Below are 18,104 nucleotides of genomic sequence, written 5' to 3' on the forward strand. Positions count from 1 at the left end.
GTATTGGGTTTAGCTTGGTAAATATAAGTTTCAGATTTTAGCTTGGTAAATGCTAGTATAAGGTTTTAGCTTGGCAAAATTCAAGTATAAGACTTTTGCTTCGTTAACGATAGACGCTGAACTGTAGCTCCATGGGAAATTTGGGTTAAAAGACCGTGTAGCCACAGTTCCATCCATGCAGTAAACTATACTGCGCACAGGCAGGTTTTGGACATATATTAGTAATTAAGGAAAATATTATGTAAAAAGTTTAATACCAAACAATTCCTGACTTATTTTTATACTTTTGATGTAATGACCTTTCTTGGCCCTGGCTTCACCCTCACCAGCCCCATGTTGGATGAAATGGTGTCTTGTTTACAGGCTAAAATGAAGACTGTCAATCTTTACGTGAATTGAATAAAATTAACTTTCCGAGGTTAGGGTGTTTAGGAAAATGTTTAAGGCAAATAAGTGGTTTATCAGTAGTAGAACTGTGATGTGTCGGGAATATTTTGGTATTCACAGAATACATTAACCCATCTTTTCAAGTTATGGTAATTGGGGAACAATTATGTTTGCTGCGGTAAAAAAGTTGGGGGTGGGTGGGGGTGGCCCCTCCCTGATGCTATGTGGCTATTGGTTAGGTCTAACTTTGCAAAAAAGTAGGGGGGGGGGTAAGCTCCCCCCCCCCCCCAGCCCTCAGGTTCGGACTCGTATACATGTGAAACAGAGGTTTTGAGTGAATGTTTTTAATGCAATACACATAAATACGCTTAAGGTTACTTTCAATTTTATTCATTTTTGTCTTCTTTTTTAAATAAAAAAAGATTTCCACTATCCGACAACCGAACCCCTGCATGCGATAAACCTTGTGTAGACTGCATATGTTATGCTCTCACCAGCGTTCCATAATACCTACACACGTTAGGTAAACTTGGATGTGTCGAAGCAAGGACATTTAGTGATTTTACCAGAAATGTGTAGGACGTGACGAAATGACACCGGTACAGTTATATCGAAATCTTCTTAGAAACGTCCGAAAGCTACCCAAGGAAAGTCAAAGCCATTACAGACATTATATTAGACAGGTAAATACTTCGTATGATTGGCAGAATTTTTGAACCTGTAAATTCTAAAACGGTGTGCAAATATAAACGGGACTATTCTTTTTATTGCAAGACACGAAAACATTGAAAAGTTCAATGGGTCTATCGCCAATGTTTAACCCATAAAGGCCATAGAATGTTGCAAGTAAAAGAAAATGAATGTATGAAGACCCATACCTGTCATAACTACAATAGTTCCTCGTTTACAACTGTCATATCTTTGTTGCTGAATTTGACAAGAAGAACAAAAACAATCTATATAACGATTTTTATAATCTTAAATATTTTTCTGATTAAATGAAAAAGACTCTATAACGTCCTTTTCTTGACAAGTTAAAAAATAATAATATTTAGTATTTTAAATGTAAATGGTAGAAGTCTTATTAAATTAGCCCCCATTATCGACTCTCTCTCATTTTTGTGGGTAAAAAATCATAAAGGTTAAGTATTTAAGGCATATATTGGCATTTCAAATGTAAAATTTCAAAAGATATTCTTAAAAGTAATTAGTGTTTTAAAACTTCTAAAATAATGCAAGTCTGGAAGTTCTTTAAATGAAATTCATGATGACAAGTTTGTTATTTCCATTAATTAATTCAGACATTTTATATTTTAACAGAACTTTAATAGTCATACAGATGAGACAGACCCAGAACGAATTAAACAGATCATGAGCAAAGCCATACAGGACATGCAATGGCTTCTAGAAAAAGTAAGTCAATTGAATACAAAGTAATACAGGACATGCAATGGCTTCTAGAAAAGGTAAGTCAATACTAAGCCAGAAAGGACATACAGTTACTTCTTCCAAAGCTATATCAATAAAAAGCCAGACATGGCATGCAGTGGTAACAACAAAAGGTAAGTCAATGCATACCCATACAGGGCATGCAGTGACTTCTACCAAAGGTATGTCAACACAAAGCAAAACAGAATATACAGTGGCTTCTAAAAAAGGTAAGTCAATACTAAGCCATACAGGACATATGCAGTGACTTATACAATAGTAAGTCAATACAAAGCTATACTGTAATAAAAGACGTGTAGTGGTTATTAGAAAAGGTACTTAAAGTCTAAACAAAGCCATGTAAGTCGTCCATTCAGTGTCTAGAAAGGAAGGACAATAAAGCTATGGTTTCAGTCCAAAATATATAGTGTCACAAATATTCCTGCATCAATAAATCTTTTTCCTTGCTTTCAGTATAAAGTGAAGTAGCAGTACAGACACCAAATAGTTTATTGGTCATCAATACAGTAATAGGATAAAACGTGTCTACACAGTGTAATAGGATAACATGTGTCTACACAGTGTAATAGGATAACATGTATTTACACAGTGTAATAGGATAACATGTCTACACAGTGTAATAGGATAACGTGTATCTACACAGTGTAATAGGATAACATGTGTCTACACAGTGTAATAGGATAACACGTGTCTACACAGTGTAATAGGATAACATGTGTCTACACAGTGTAATAGGATAATGTGTATCTACACAGTGTAATAGGATAATGTGTATCTACGCAATGTAATAGGATAACATGTGTCTACACAGTGTAATAGGATAAAGTGTCTACACAGTGTAATAGGATAATGTGTATCTACACAGTGTAATAGGATAATGTGTATCTACACAGTGTAATAGGATAATGTGTATCTACACAGTGTAATAGGATAACATGTGTCTACACAGTGTAATAGGATAACATGTCTACACAGTGTAATAGGATAATGTGTATCTACACAATGTAACAGGATAACATGTGTCTACACAGTGAAATAGGATAACGTGTCTACACAGTGTAATAGGATAATGTGTATCTAAACAGTGAAGTAGGATTATGTGTATCTGTACAGTGTTATAGATTTATGTGTTATGCAGTGTAAAAAGGTAATGTGTATCTATACAGTGTAATAGGATAATGTGTATCTATACAATGAAATAGGATAATGTGTATCTACACAGTGTAATAGGATAATGTGTATCTACACAATGTAACAGGATAACATGTGTCTACACAGTGAAATAGGATAACGTGTCTACACAGTGTAATAGGATAATGTGTATCTACACAGTGTAATAAGATAATGTGTATCTACACAATGTAATAGGATATCGTGTCTACACAGTGTAATAGGATAATGTGTATCTACACAGTGTAATAGGATAACACGTGTCTACCCAGTGTAATAGGATAATGTGTATCTACACAATGTAATAGGATAACATGTATTTACACAATGTAATAGGATAACATGTGTCTACACAGTGTAATAGGATAATCTGTGTAAGTTATTTTTATTTAAACAGTGTAATGTGATTATGTGTATATATACAGTGTAAAAGGATAGTGTGTATCTATACAGTAAAATAGGATAAAGTGTATCTTTTACTGTAAAAGAATAATGTGTATCTAAACAGTGAAGTAGGATAATGTGTATTTATACAGTGTAAAAGATTTATGTGTTATGCAGTGTAAAAAGATAATGTGTATCTATACAGTGAAATAGGATAATGTGTATCTATACAGTGTAATAGGATAATGTGTATCTGTACAGTGAAATAGGATAATGTGTATCTATACAGTGTAATAGGATAATGTGTATCTGTACAGTGAAATAGGATAATGTGTATCTGTACAGTGAAATAGGATAATGTGTATCTGTACAGTGAAATAGGATAATGTGTATCTATACAATGAAATAGGATAATGTGTATCTGTACAGTGAAATAGGATAATGTGATTCCATACAGTGAAATAGGATAATGTGTATCTATACAGTGTAATAGGATAACGTGTATCTGTACAGTGAAATAAGATAATGTTTATCTATACAATGAAATAGGATAATGTGAATCTGTACAGTGAAATAGGATAATGTGTATCTGTACGGTGAAATAGGATAATGTGTATCTGTACAGTGAAATAGGATAATGTGTATCTGTACAGTGAAATAGGATAATGTGTATCTATACAATGAAATAGGATAATGTGTATCTATACAGTGAAATAGGATAATTCGTAGATATACAGTATAATAGATTTATGTGTCATGCAGTGTAATAGAATAATGTGTATCTATACAGTCAAATAGGATGTTTATCTATGAACAGTGAAATGGGATAATGTGTATCTATACAGTGTAATAGTATATAAATAGTGCCTGTTTGGGAGAGTAACAGTTGAAATTGACACCCCGAGGAAACCATTGACAACCAACTCAAAGCGGAGGTTGACATTGGTTTCCTCGGGGTGTCAATTTCAACTGTTATCCTCAAAAACAGGCACTATTTATTTTATTATACTGAATGTCTTAATTTTAGAGAATTTTTATATTGCTTTTATATAGAAATGACGTGAATTCTACGGCGAACCGTATGCGCATAATTTACGCGCATGGAGCAGTTCGTTGTGTTACCCGTTGCTAAGTGCGTTGCTAACGCTAGGGGTAATAGAACGGATTATCAACGGCGTCTACACCAATCAGATTTCAGTATTTAACATGAAAGTAAAATAAAACGGATTACTAACTGCGTCTAAACCAAACAGATTTCAGTATTTAACATGAAAGTATAATAAGATGTTTTGTAATACAGTGTAATATGATTATATAGAATGAAATAGATGAGGTGTAATATAATTATGTATAATACAGTGTAAAAGGATAATATGTAATGGGATGATGTGATTATATAAAGTGATATAAGATAATATGTAATACAGTATGAGAGGATAATACGTGTTGCTATACAGTGTAATAGGATAATGTGTGATACATTGTAATAGGATAATGTGTGATACATTGTAAAAGAATAATGTGTATCTATACAGTGTAATAGGATAACGTATATATATCTATACAGTGTAATAGGATAACGTATATATATCTATACAGTGTAATAGGATAACGTATATATATCTATACAGTGTAATAGGATAACGTATATATATCTATACAGTATAATGGGATAAATTGTATCTCTTCAATAAAGTGGGATGTGTTGGATAATTTGTATCTGTACAGTGTAATATGGTATCCCTTTTCTCTACACACTAGTGTCTGATGCCTTCAAGATCAGTGTGTGATCAACTCAATTCCAAAGCTTCAAAGTGATACATATTGTACGCTATATATCTTTGCGTCAAGTATTTATGTATATGATGTATATTTTATTAAGGAAAACTGTGGCACTATGTTTTGTATAAATGATTGATAATAAAACACGATGAAAAAATATGTTTTAATTGTTAAAACCAACAGAGTTAACATGTCAGGATTGGTTTCATATTGTAGTTTGAATCTTTCAAGGTCTCCAGTCACACTGATCCAGGTTTTTGTCACAAGATTATGAGTCACGTGACAGAATATCTAATGTCCACACGTGACTCAGTGAAGGGAAATTTGAATAAGGTATATAAAAAAAGATTAATTCTATAAATCGTATAAATACACACGTACAAAAAGAAATCAGTTTCTAACATAAACAATTAAAAATTATTAGACAGATAGCTGTCTTTTTCATCTTCACTACCAAGAATGATGACACTATTTAGGAACCGGTATTCATTAGAAGTTATAATTTGTTCTTATCTAGTGAAAATTTAGCAACCATTAACTGTCTTTGTAACTCTTTGTTCAATATTGAATCACACATTACATTATAATTTTAAAGTTGGCTAAAGACAGATAAACCTCACAGAGTTCACTTGACACTTTCTAGAGATGTATAGCCAATTACCGAATTCATCTTATACCTGCGAGCCGCTACTCTCTATCTAAACCAAATCCAAGAAACAAAATATATTATGCATTTTATTCCTTTCTCTGTACAGAATAGATTGTCTAAAAGTGATTAAGTCTCGTCGGTTCCATTATCTCTAGTTGTCCTGTCATCAGACCTCGGATTCGCCTTTCTTTCCGTTTGCTGACCCCGATTGGTCATTCGTCTCAAATTCTGAGCTTGATGAGCGCGGCAGTGTATCCTGACTGTCCATTCTACTGATAGGGGTAAGCGGGGGTCCTATGGGGGAGATGGGCCGGGGCCCCACAGGGGAGGCGGGTGGGGGTACCCCTTCCTGGCTAGATGCTGACCCGGGTCGACTGGTGGGGTCCCGTGGAGGTTCTGAGGTGACCAAGGGGGAGACTGGTTTGCCGCCCCGAATGTCAACGACCAGGCCCGCGTTCTTTGCCATGCTGTAGAAAAGGCTGTCCTTACGGGCCAGCAGGTTATCCGGGCTGTCAAACTCCGTCACGTGTCCGCTGTCAAGCACCATGACCCTGAATGAAAGGAACTCACATCAACAGACAATCACACTGAACATGCCTGTTGTTATAACTAACAATGTATAGGTAATTCATAACTCTGAATGTTGCAATAACATGTTAATTAAAGCTTTACAATTAACTATTAGTGATCGGGCCGTGAGATACGGCGGGGCTACCTGTCGTAATCTATGATAGTGTTGAGACGGTGGGCTATGGACAGGATAGTACAGTCCCGGAACTCCTTCTGTATGGTCTCTTGGATCAGCTCGTCCGTCTGGAAGTCAACGGCGGCCGTGGCCTCGTCCAGGATCAGAATCTTTGTCTTCTTGAGGAGAGTTCGGGCCAGACACAGCAACTGCCGCTGTCCCACGCTACAACAACAGACGTTCTATCAGTCACACATCATTACAACATCGCAGTCAATGTAACAATCAATCCACGGCGGCCATTACCTCAGGCTCATCCCGCCCTCCCCACAGTCGTACTGAAGCTGTCCCGTCAGTGACTGGACGAACGACTTGAGATGGGCCGTCTCTAGGGCCTTCCATAACTGGAGGTCCGTGTACTCATTAAACGGGTCAAGGTTCAACCGCAGACTTCCAGAGAAAATGACAGGGTCCTAAAGTCAAGAACGTGCTCATTGAATTTCAAAAAGGTTACTTTGATCACATGTACCAGAATACATGTACATTAAATTAATGCGGAATTTCGATTTTAAATAAAATATCTAAAATTCTCTTTACCCTCTGATCTACATTCGAAAGAACGAGTAACAGACAGTACATTTGATATACTTACTTGCGGTAAGATTGTAATTTTTGACCTCAGTTCGTGAATTCCCAGATCAGATATTCTTACGCCGTCAATTGTGATCTCACCGCCTGCGCTCTCTATTAACCGGAACAGAGAAAGCGTCATTGAGGATTTGCCAGCCCCTGTCCGACCCACGATCCCGATCTACAAATAACATAAAGGTCACGTCAAAGACAGACGTAGAATACAGTACGTCTATCGAGAAATAGTTCGTGTGTCTAACACCCAGTATCAATAATCAAACTTGTACAATACTATCGAAACACTTTTCGTATACTAGAATATCAGCGATTGATGATGTCTCAGCCTATCAAAATGTTTTGCGTTAATGCTTTAATGTTTTGAGGTAACTTTTTTTTCTTTCGAGAAGACGTTTTAACACTTCAGTTTATTTCAAATACTGCGTGGAGGTTAAACGTTTCATGAACAAAAATACGACGGTTGCTTGCAAGACAATGGGATCCGCATTAGATAATACATTTACATTTGTGAAATATTATTGCTACCTTCCGAATGGTTGATGCTTATAAAAACTTCGAAGTCTAGATTCCAGTTTTACCCAAAGACAAGTATTCAATACATAATGTACCCACGCGCCATAGTTCACTTTTCTCTGATTCAGGAGAAGTTTCACAACCTTACTGTAGTGATGTGGTAGTTACCTTTTTCTCCGTGGTTGCTAGTCTGTGTCATACCTTTAGTTAAGTGAAAGTTACTTTTTTCCGTGATTCATTAGGTCACCCTCAAACCTTAAGTTATGTTTCATTTCCTCCGTTGTTGATATAGTCTGTTTTACACCATTACTGGTGTGATAGTTTCACACTTTTAGTTGTGTGGTAGTTACCTTTTCTCCGTGGTTGATGGTAAGTGTTACACCTTTCAGGACCAAATCCAGTCCATCGCGGTACCTGGTTTTGTAGTTGTTGAACGTGATCTGTCCAGACAGCGGCCAGTCGGGGGGAGGAGGGTTGGGGCTGGTCCACTCTGCCTACAGAGTAAGAGAGCATGGATGCATTGGTGATTCATCAGTATTAAAATTGATAGAGCATATTTTGTTATCTCTCTGAATTCATCAAACCAAGCCTCGGTATTACCTCGCTTGAAACATCAGTGTAGTATTCTTTGATTCGTTCTACGCACACGATGTTGTTAGCCAGATCACTGAAGTTCACCACCAGCAAATTCAAAATCCCGGTGGCCTTGAGGAAAAACAGGTAGATGATAAAAACAATGATTACTAGTGTTCTCTTAAAATGTGTTCAATACAAAACTGTTGAAGTGAAATTACTTCCATGTACGTGATAAGTACTTACCTGTAATGCATAGGTAATGGACAATCCCACAATGGCACCGTTGAGGTCAGAGAAGATGCTAAACAAGGTTGCGCCAAGAACGAGGCAGTTCCCCAAAAACTCCAGCCGTACCCCCAGCCACCTACAGAGACAACGGTCACGTGACTCATTGACAACCGTTAGCATATACAGCTAGACACACATACATTTCCATTCTTATTGAAACTGAACTTTATTTTGCAACGTTTCATAAACACCTCCTACAACTTATACTAATATCTATCGTTGATAAGGTTGTTAGCTCGAGAGGGTCATTAATATGGGAGGAAGCTGGAGTGCCCGAAGAAAACCCACGTGTCCAAGTGGATATATATAACCTTTCATATACTGTGGATAAGGGGAACAAACTCGGGTCGTAGAGGTAAGACGCGAGTACATTGACCACTATACGCTACCTGGACACCTCATCTCTCACGTACTTTATCATTTGTAGAACTATAAAGACTTGGTTAAAATACAGAAAACTGATCTCATATGCTCAGTATTATATAACATTTTCCTTTTTCTTTAGGACACATTTTCTGCCCACCTTGATGAGGAGAAATTGATGTAGTAAGGCTCCATGTTCCGGTCCACGCGGTTGGCGGACTCGTCCCGGAAGCGCTCTTGGACCTTGTAGGCCCGGATGACGCTGGCGCCTGTCACTGTCTCACTGAAGTGGTTAAAGACCGGCGACCGAGTCACCGACTCCATGCGCTTCAGCTGTGACGCCGTGGGAATGTAGAATTTCTGTGGGGACGGAAAACAAAGCGTAAAAACAGGGTGGGGAACAATTTTCTACCGTTTCATAGACTTAAGAATAAAAAAGCATGAAAACCTAAGCAACAAATAAAACGTAATTGTGAATTGGACAATAAGGGAAGTCTTATTTATTTTCTTAATACCTATAGATACAATATAGACATATATTAAAAGCCAAACTTTTGGAATTAGCAAATTTGAATTATGTGTTTACCATTATGAAATAATAGAGAATGGCCATAGGAACAATGACTGCTGCAAAGTAGGGCGTGTTGATGGTACACACAATGAGTGTACTCAGAGCAAGGAACAGGGAATTTAACGTTATCCGGAATGTCAGGGGCAGGGTATTGTCCATGATGTCGATGTCGGCGGAGAAACGATTGGTGATCCGCCCGACTGGAGTTGTGTCGAAGAACGCCATTGGTGCGCGGAGGATTTTCCTGAGCATTTTGTGGTGAAGTCTTCCTGCCGCTGTTACCATTCCCAGAGACAGGATGATGGCATACAGGAAGACCAGCACTCCTGCAAAAAAATCGAACATGGCAGGTTATATCTAATTCAAACTATTTCTATTTGTTTTCCCTTTTGAGGGGTTTGCAATATTGGATTTTATGAAAGACACATTTTAATACTACATGTATATGTTTTATTGCCTAGTTTTACAGAATTTTTTAAAAGAATTATTTGAAATTTTATTTAGCAATTAATTGCGGAGTCATAATAAGCAGTGACAATGCGAACCTTGTATCCCGCCGAGCACACCGTACACAGTGAGGTAGTACATCTTCCTGTTGTAATACTGGGTGGTGTTTCTTTCGGTTCGATTTAACAGGAGCTGGTCCTCCGTCCAAAACGTGAGCCAGTAGTTGGAGAAGACACTGGTGGAGTGGTAGAGCGAGAATACGACCAGCACCACCACAGAGGTCAACACCCCCACCCCCTTACCGTACTCCGTGAACACAGACCACTTCACCTACAGGACACCAAAACAGTCATTCACCAATCAGCTCGGACATTCACAAACTACACAAACACCAAATGAAGTATACCAAGTCTCCGACTATTACCTGCCCTTCCTGCGATACCTCCTCGGACGTCAATTTCTGGTGCTGGTTTGTGACTGGTTGTTCTAAAGGCTTTGGATAAGATGATTTTCCTAATTCTAGCTTTTTTGATTCTCGTCTATAATACCAAATTTAAAATAATATTTTCATCTGCATGCACAATCGAAAAAAAAACTATCAAAAGAATGATAAATGTTTGTCACCTGACGGAGAGACTGAGCCTCCGGCCGTCGGTGTCAGAGGTCAGGGCGTCTGACGTCACAGACTCCACCTTTTCTAACATCTGCGTCTTTATTTTGGACACTGTTTGAAAAGAGTTTTTTAAAACAATACTGCAACAATAAAAGACAAACAACTTTTGTTATAAGCTGAAGAAGAACTAAGTTGACGCATAATTGGCCCCAGCAACAGTTCTTACCATCCGGATGCTCATTCTCTATTTCCGTATCCGGTTCATTAATGAAGTACTGCCGCAGGAACTGTGCAAACGGACCGTCATGTGTAATAAGTTGGTCATAGCTTCCGGTCTCCGTGATTTTACCATTCACCATGACAACCACTACGTCAACCATCGGGAGCCAATGAACACCGTGGGTCACCAGAACTCTTGTCTACAAGGAATGACAATATAACACCCTAAACAAGATCCACTACAGTTAGGAAAAGATGTATGCCTTATAAATATTTCACAGACTGGACCTGCAATGAGGATGAGGAAAACCCTTCACCTTGTTTTTGAGGAGCCCCTTTGGCCCTATGACGCGGTCAAAGATGTGCTTTCCGACGTGAGAGTCCACAGCTGACAGGGGGTCGTCCAGCAGGTAGACGTTGGAGTTACTGTACACAGCGCGCGCAAGGCTCACTCGCTGCTTCTGTCCGCCGCTGATGTTTATCCCCTGTTATCGATAAAACCAAGCATAACTATTGATATCCGAAAATATTTCCATTCTTATGTAAGCTTTGACAACGCTTTCGTGACTTTTGTCGCTCATATTCTAAGCGTGTTGTTAATGGTCATTACCTTTTCGCCGATCTCCGTGTGGTCTCTGCCCGGCAACATGTCGAGGTCCGGCACCAGGGCGCACGCCTCAATCACTTTCTGGTACTTCTTCTGTATAAAGGGTTTCCCAAACAGAATGTTGTTCATCAGCGTGGCGTTCTGTATCCACGCCTCCTGCGGGACGTACGCGGTAGATCCCTAAACGACGTAAGGTCATTTTAAATTTCTTAATTAAAGCAGGAAATTCCAACGAATAAATCTAAATAATATAAACTCCAAACACTAATATTCCTGTGTTGGCTTCTTACCCGGAAATTGACGGTTCCCTCTAGTTTATTCATCTCCCCCAGGAGAGCAGAGACGAGGGAGGACTTGCCACTACCGACCTGGCCAACTACTGCTATCAACATTCCCTCGGGAATCTTTAAGTTTATGCTGGCCAAAATATCAACATTGTTAAAGCAGAATATGTATTCATATATGTCGAGATAAACGAAATAAAAAAATATTATCAAAGGACATGAAAACTGGGGACCATACAATATAAAGTGATCAGTTATATCACTATAATTAATCTATATATACTCACTCTCGCAAAATTGGCGTTGGGGCATCGACGTCCCAAGAAAAAGATCCATTTTCTACTTCAATGGCGTAGTCTAGATTAAATAGAATATCGGTATATAGCTACTAGTTGTTTCTTAGTTTTTGACAATACAACAAAGAATTGATACCCTTTGGTTAAGTAAGTTAACAGTCAACTGTAACATACCCGAGAGAGTAGAATGGTGTACATTGGTTGGATCCAAATCTGTCAGGACCAAGAAATCCTGGATTCTCCTTATTGATACAACCGCCTGTTACAAAATCAAATGTAGAAACGAAAACTTTTAACAGATCAAGTTTCGATACGACAGCCTGTAACAGAATCAACAAGAAATCTGTGAGCCAAAGCTCACTAGTGATACCCCCGCTCTGATGTGAATATGCAAAATAAGCAAAATCGACATTGAACAAGAATTTGACATCCGATTTGTACAAAAAAATATCCCACGATATGGCATGGATGCCTAAACAATTAATATGTTAAAATTTCAAGCATCTGCGATAAAAAGTTTCTGAGAAAAATGCGACAGAAATATTTGTTATGGACAGACGGACGGATAGATAGACAGACAAGGGTAAAACAGTATACCCCCCTCTCCGAAAAATCCCCTCATTCGGAGAGGGTGATTAATATCGATAAAACAACCTGTTACAGAATGTAATATCGATACGACAACCTGTTACAGAATGTAATATCAATACGACAACCTGTTACAGAATGTAATATCGATACGACAACATGTTACAGAATGTAATATCAATACGACAACCTGTTACAGAATCAAATGTACCATCATATTACTTTTGCTCATTTAAACTTATTTATCTTTAAACTAGTATATACTTTGGGGCAGCAGTATTTACCTGCACTAGCAGAGAAATTGTCTGTGACATCAGGTTGATGGGGAGTCTCAGGATGTTGAACAGAGCCAGGGCAACAAAGGCTTTCTTGGCATCTAGGAGATTGTCAGGGGACACCAAGATGTATGTAGCAAAGGTGGCCAGGGTCACCTGTAAGTTAGTGTATTCTGTTTGTATACATGTTAGAATCACAGAGCTCAATGCATACAACAACCAATTGACATAGGATTTAATTATCCTTTACCATACAACAACCAATTGACATAGGATTTAATAATCCTTTACCATACAACAACCAATTGACATAGGATTTAATTATCCTTTACCATACAACAACCAATTGACATAGGATTTAATTATCCTTTACCATACAACAACCAATTGACATAGGATGTAAATATCCTTTACCATACAACAACCAATTGACATAGGATTTAATTATCCTTTACCAGGTAGGGGGCTAGAATCCAACAAAACGTTGTACTTCCTTGCAGCCACGCAACCTTTTTCAGGTCTTTTAGCTCTTGATCACGGATATTCTTGACTTTTTCTTGAAAAAATGGTTCCCAGGCATACATCTTTAGGACCTATGAACATGTGTAAAAAATGATGAAAAGGATATCAAAATTAATTATCAATTTTCAATATAACCCATTATTATGTTCAAAGTAGTAAAAACCATTTTCTTTTATAGATATGCTATCGCAATTCTTCTAATGACGTCATCTTGAAGCTAAATTTAATCCAACCTTTGCCTTTCTAGGCCACGTCATGACCTTTACCTTTGTGATATTTAGGATGCCTGTTCGCTGTCCCTTGGTTTTACCTTTATTCCGTTCAGAATGTCCGTCATCAGCTTGGTCCTCTGTCCCTTGAGGCGCAGCACCTTGACATTGAGTTTGCGCTGTTTGACCACCACGTAGGAGTTGAGTGGAACCATCAGGATCAGCACCACCAGGCCGGCGATACAGGAGGCGCCCACCACGTTCCAGAGCAAGTAGATTCCCAGAGCCAGTTGTAAGGGGCAGGTCATTAGAGACCAGGAGTAAGTGAAGGTGTCCTGTATCCGCTGACAGTCCACCGACATCAGATTCACGATCTCACCCAGAGTACTGTCCTTCCGTGACGAGGGACTCAGCGTCAGGGCCTGAATAGAGTATGTAATTTATACATAAATACAAGCCTTAAAAAGACGTTAATTCACGACGCGGGGATGTCTCGTATATATCATGCTGTAAACATCAATATCTTGTAAAGTGTCCAAAGAAATTTAGTCAAAATTTTTCTTCAAATTAGAATTTTGATTTATACAATACATCGCCAGTGTGAAAAGCAGTGCATAGTGTGACATTACTTTAGGATCAACCCTTGTACAACTAGTCACAATAAGCCGATCTTTAACTAATGCAGATTAATTAACATCTTTTGGATTCTATGTTTTATCCAGGTTGTTGTCGCTTTCTGTTGTGTACCTTTCTAAATATGGCGGCGATAAGCGTTGATCGGATCCTCATTCCTACCGCCATACCAACATGGTAGTTCTGGTGATAGAAGACCGACTGGACACAAGAGGCCAGGAACAGCGCAATGGCGGGCATGTAGCCCCTCCACGAGGAAAACTCTCCCCTGTTGTCAGCGTAGTCTATCAGGATTCTACAGGAATTCACACAGGGAAATATCAAATAACTGTTTATCGGGATCCTTCCAGTGGTAATAACAGGTATACGAATAAAGCCCATCAGGGTCCCACCCGAGGCATATATCAAAATTACAGCAATAGAGCAAGCCTACGTTTTTACATCAAGTTCTGTACTTCTACTTACCCTAGTAACAAAGGACTGGCAAACTGCAACACATCCGAGATGAATTTGAATGCCAGAGACACCAGGTACATAAACCCAAAGGTTTTGACTAGTGCGGTGGAGAGAGAGGGGGTGGCGGACGGGGGGACGGGCGGGTCAGGGACACGACCCTCCTTGAACACCGGGCCAGATTTCCCGCCAAGTAGGGGGGTTTTCTCGCTAGTTTCGGACGCCTTTGTGTAGACGTTCTGTTTTCTCCTGACTGATGCCATTATTTTCTGTCTGGGTGGAAAGACAAAATACTTCGTGTTTATGATTTGCCTTGTCTGCGGTGCTTGACATGGGGATATACTTTATACTAACGGAAGATAAATTAGTGTTTTGTATTTATAGTCTTCTGTTTTAGGCCGAATTTGTTAATCATAAACGATAATTCATTCGCCACAGTTTTATTGATAGAGACAAAAATGTTAATTTTGATTTACTTGACTTCTCTTAAATTTGTCGCTAAAAAATGTCGTTGGATGTTTTCTGGCGTCAATATCGACTTTATTGTTTAGTTGATGTTTTACTTTAAATTAAATCTGACTATGAGGTTGATTACATCCATGTTTTCCTTGCCATAAAACTTGATTTCGGGTTCCATATATTGTTTTCTCCTATCGCTAAGGTTCTGCAATTGATTTTGGAAATAAGTCTTTCATTTCGCTAATGTCTTACCTACAACTTGGGTATACAATAAGTTATAACATGTAGTCAGTGATTTAAATCATTATCTAAATTATCCCAGTTTTACATTCTCGATTTAGAAGTTGGCTGTTTTACACTTACAACTTGAAATTGGAATTGATCATTTTCCTTACAACCTTCTTATAGAGTTGTTAATTTTTCAATTACAACTTGATTTGGAGTTGACTATTTGCTAATTAAAAATTAATAATTTTTGAATAAATTGTTTCTTACATATAAACTAATTCAGGAGTTGATTATTTCTTACTCTTAACTTGATTTTGGAGTCGATTATTTCTTAATTACAACTTGATTTTGAGATGATTATTTCTTACTTTTAACTTTATTTTTGAGTTTATTATTTCTTAATTACAACTTGAATTTGGCGTTGACTGTTTCTTACTTACAACTTGATTTTGGAGTTGATTATTTGCTGTCGCCAGTGTTTCTCAAACTTGGCGGTCAGTGTACTGTTTTTGTCCTCTTCGTTCAGTCGCCACATGTCTTCCAGTTTTAGTGTTGTTTTCACAGACGATATAACAAGTCTATAAAATCAAAATTCATGTCAGGTAATTAGCTTAGACATGAGATTTTGAATATATTCTAGGTATTTTAAAACCGATCTTTTACAACATTGCTTGATGCCTGATGACTTGTGGAAATAATGCTTGACATGTATATATAATGCTGAATTTGTCAATAATGCTAGACTTTGGATATAAAGTTAGACATAGGAATATAATGCTAGACATGCATCGATAATGATGATAGACTTGTGGATATAAAGCTCAACTTTTGGATATAATGCTGGGTTTGTGGAAATAAAACTCGAGGATATAATACTTGACTTGTGGATAGTGATGACGGACTTGTGGACATAATACTAGTTGTATACTTGTGGTTATTAATCCAGACTGGTAGATTTGTAGATATAATGTTTTACATGTAAATATAATGCTGGACTTGCAGATATAATGCTGGACTTGTGGATATAAGGTTATATAATAGGATATAATGCTAGACTTGTATTAATTATGATGATAGACTGTGGATATAATGGTTGACTTGTGGATTTGATGTTACAATAGACTTGTGGATATGAAGCTAGATTGCTAGACCTGTAGATATAGTGCTTAACAATTGAAAATAATGCTTAACTTGTGGATATAAAGCTAGACATGTGGATATAATGCTGGACTTGTATTAAGTATGATGATAGACTGTGGATATAACGGTTGACTTGTGGATTTGATGTTGCATTAGACTTGTGGATATGAAGCTAGATTGCTAGACCTGTAGATATAGTGCTTAACAATTGAAAATAATGCTTAACTTGTGGATATAAAGCTAGACATGTGGATATAATGCTGGACTTGTGGATATTAGGCTAAACTGACAGATATAATGTTAGACTTGTGGATATAAAGCTGAATAAAATGTTGTGTGGAGACCTAGGAATATGAAGCCAGACTGTTAGACTTGTGAATATAATGCTCGACAATTAGAAATAGTGCTTGACTTGTGGATATAATGCTGGGCTTGTTGATATAAAGCTAGACTTGTGGATATAATACTGAACTTGTAGATATAAGGCGCGACTTCTGGATATAAATTAAAGTTAGTTTTGTGAATATTATGCTAGACGTGTATTGATAATGATGATATACTGTGAATATAATGTTTGACTTGTGGATTTGATGTTATATTAGACTTGTAGTTATGAAGTTAGATTTTTGGATATAATGCCGAACTTGTTTCATAATGCTGGACCTGTGGATATTAATCTAGACTTATGGATATAATGTTGGACTTGTGGATAAAATGTTGTGTGTAGACCTAGGAATATGAAGCCAGACTGTTAGACTTGTGAATATAATGCTTGACAATAATAGAAATAGTGCTTGACTTGTGGATATTATGCTTGACTTGTGGATAAAATGATGTACATTCGGATATGAAGACAAACTGCTAGACTTGTGGACTTCTGAACATAATACTAGACTGTAGATATAAGATAGACTGTTGTCAATAAGTTAGTCTTGTAGAAGTCTCTGTTGATGCCATACTTACGGATTGAGCCACCAGAAGTATAGTCTGTTTAACACAGAGCTGGTTTTCTCAGGACTCGCCGTCTGTTTGAAACAATATAGGGGAGACAGTTTACTCTAAATGGAATACAAAAGAAGGGAAGGGTCGTATTAATAACTGGTATACATATAATGGCTTTGGCGGTCTCATTTCAGCCGTTATGAACGATGATTTAGGATGATAAGATATGAGCATCAGTGGTACCTTCTCCTCTGGAGTCGATGGATCAGCATCGTCCGACTTCTCTGCCACACAATGGAGAATGAACTGACACAATATGGCGGCGAAATACAGGTAAAATATAATAAATTTAAACAGGTCTTTGTCATATTCCTGAAAAATAAAATATGTATACAGAGAATATTTACAGATTGCCTTCTTAATCATTTTTTGAAATTCCTATTTTCAACGAGTGTAAAATCAACACACAAGCAGGCATCGTAGGAAAAGACTCATTAACGTTGTAATATGTATATGATATCCGATTTTTTTTAAAATGAATTTTATTTTTTTTTTTTACAGAAACTGTTTATATACTGTTTACCTTTATTATGATTTTCGAATAAAATGGTACAATATTGAAGACGAGCAACATCATCCAGAACAGAAATTGTATACCAGAGGAAACGATGCCACAAAGCCGCTCCACTTGACTCAGAATTCCAGCTAACACCTGTCCAAAAGA

General features: G+C 37.5%; 1 protein-coding gene and 2 long non-coding RNA genes across 6 annotated transcripts in view; 2 read left to right on the forward strand and 1 right to left on the reverse strand.

Moving 5' to 3' along the window:
• Positions 1-5,321: 5,321 nt before the first annotated feature.
• The window catches only part of LOC105335124 (ATP-binding cassette sub-family C member 3), a 30,804-nt gene continuing 18,021 nt past the window's right edge, over positions 5,322-18,104 (reverse strand). For 3 of the 4 annotated variants that reach the window (XM_034482850.2, XM_066080692.1, XM_066080694.1), the window contains 27 exons: positions 17,964-18,092; positions 17,624-17,752; positions 17,402-17,496; positions 15,739-15,876; positions 14,624-14,884; positions 14,273-14,453; positions 13,627-13,947; positions 13,250-13,387; positions 12,804-12,950; positions 12,106-12,190; positions 11,923-11,992; positions 11,642-11,768; positions 11,355-11,531; positions 11,062-11,229; positions 10,752-10,944; positions 10,537-10,636; positions 10,337-10,451; positions 10,011-10,242; positions 9,481-9,791; positions 9,055-9,254; positions 8,487-8,607; positions 8,268-8,372; positions 8,018-8,161; positions 7,159-7,317; positions 6,813-6,979; positions 6,537-6,731; positions 5,322-6,372 (listed from right to left, as the gene is read on the reverse strand). In XM_034482850.2, the coding sequence (XP_034338741.2) occupies positions 5,988-6,372; positions 6,537-6,731; positions 6,813-6,979; positions 7,159-7,317; positions 8,018-8,161; positions 8,268-8,372; positions 8,487-8,607; positions 9,055-9,254; positions 9,481-9,791; positions 10,011-10,242; positions 10,337-10,451; positions 10,537-10,636; positions 10,752-10,944; positions 11,062-11,229; positions 11,355-11,531; positions 11,642-11,768; positions 11,923-11,992; positions 12,106-12,190; positions 12,804-12,950; positions 13,250-13,387; positions 13,627-13,947; positions 14,273-14,453; positions 14,624-14,884; positions 15,739-15,876; positions 17,402-17,496; positions 17,624-17,752; positions 17,964-18,092 (4,593 nt within the window). In that variant the 3' untranslated portion in view covers positions 5,322-5,987. The remainder of the gene's footprint in view (positions 6,373-6,536; positions 6,732-6,812; positions 6,980-7,158; positions 7,318-8,017; positions 8,162-8,267; positions 8,373-8,486; positions 8,608-9,054; positions 9,255-9,480; positions 9,792-10,010; positions 10,243-10,336; positions 10,452-10,536; positions 10,637-10,751; positions 10,945-11,061; positions 11,230-11,354; positions 11,532-11,641; positions 11,769-11,922; positions 11,993-12,105; positions 12,191-12,803; positions 12,951-13,249; positions 13,388-13,626; positions 13,948-14,272; positions 14,454-14,623; positions 14,885-15,738; positions 15,877-17,401; positions 17,497-17,623; positions 17,753-17,963; positions 18,093-18,104) is intronic. The other variant, XM_066080693.1, reaches the window with a different exon arrangement.
• On the forward strand, positions 8,603-9,289 carry LOC136274198 (uncharacterized). Its single transcript, XR_010712524.1, has 2 exons — positions 8,603-8,886; positions 9,037-9,289. It is a non-coding gene; the product is annotated as an uncharacterized lncRNA (long non-coding RNA).
• On the forward strand, positions 9,684-13,344 carry LOC136274199 (uncharacterized). The gene is made up of 2 exons (XR_010712525.1): positions 9,684-9,815; positions 9,970-13,344. It is a non-coding gene; the product is annotated as an uncharacterized lncRNA (long non-coding RNA).

Source organism: Magallana gigas, chromosome 3, assembly GCF_963853765.1.
Source record: "Magallana gigas chromosome 3, xbMagGiga1.1, whole genome shotgun sequence".
In the NCBI taxonomy this organism is placed as follows: Eukaryota; Metazoa; Mollusca; class Bivalvia; order Ostreida; family Ostreidae; genus Magallana; species Magallana gigas.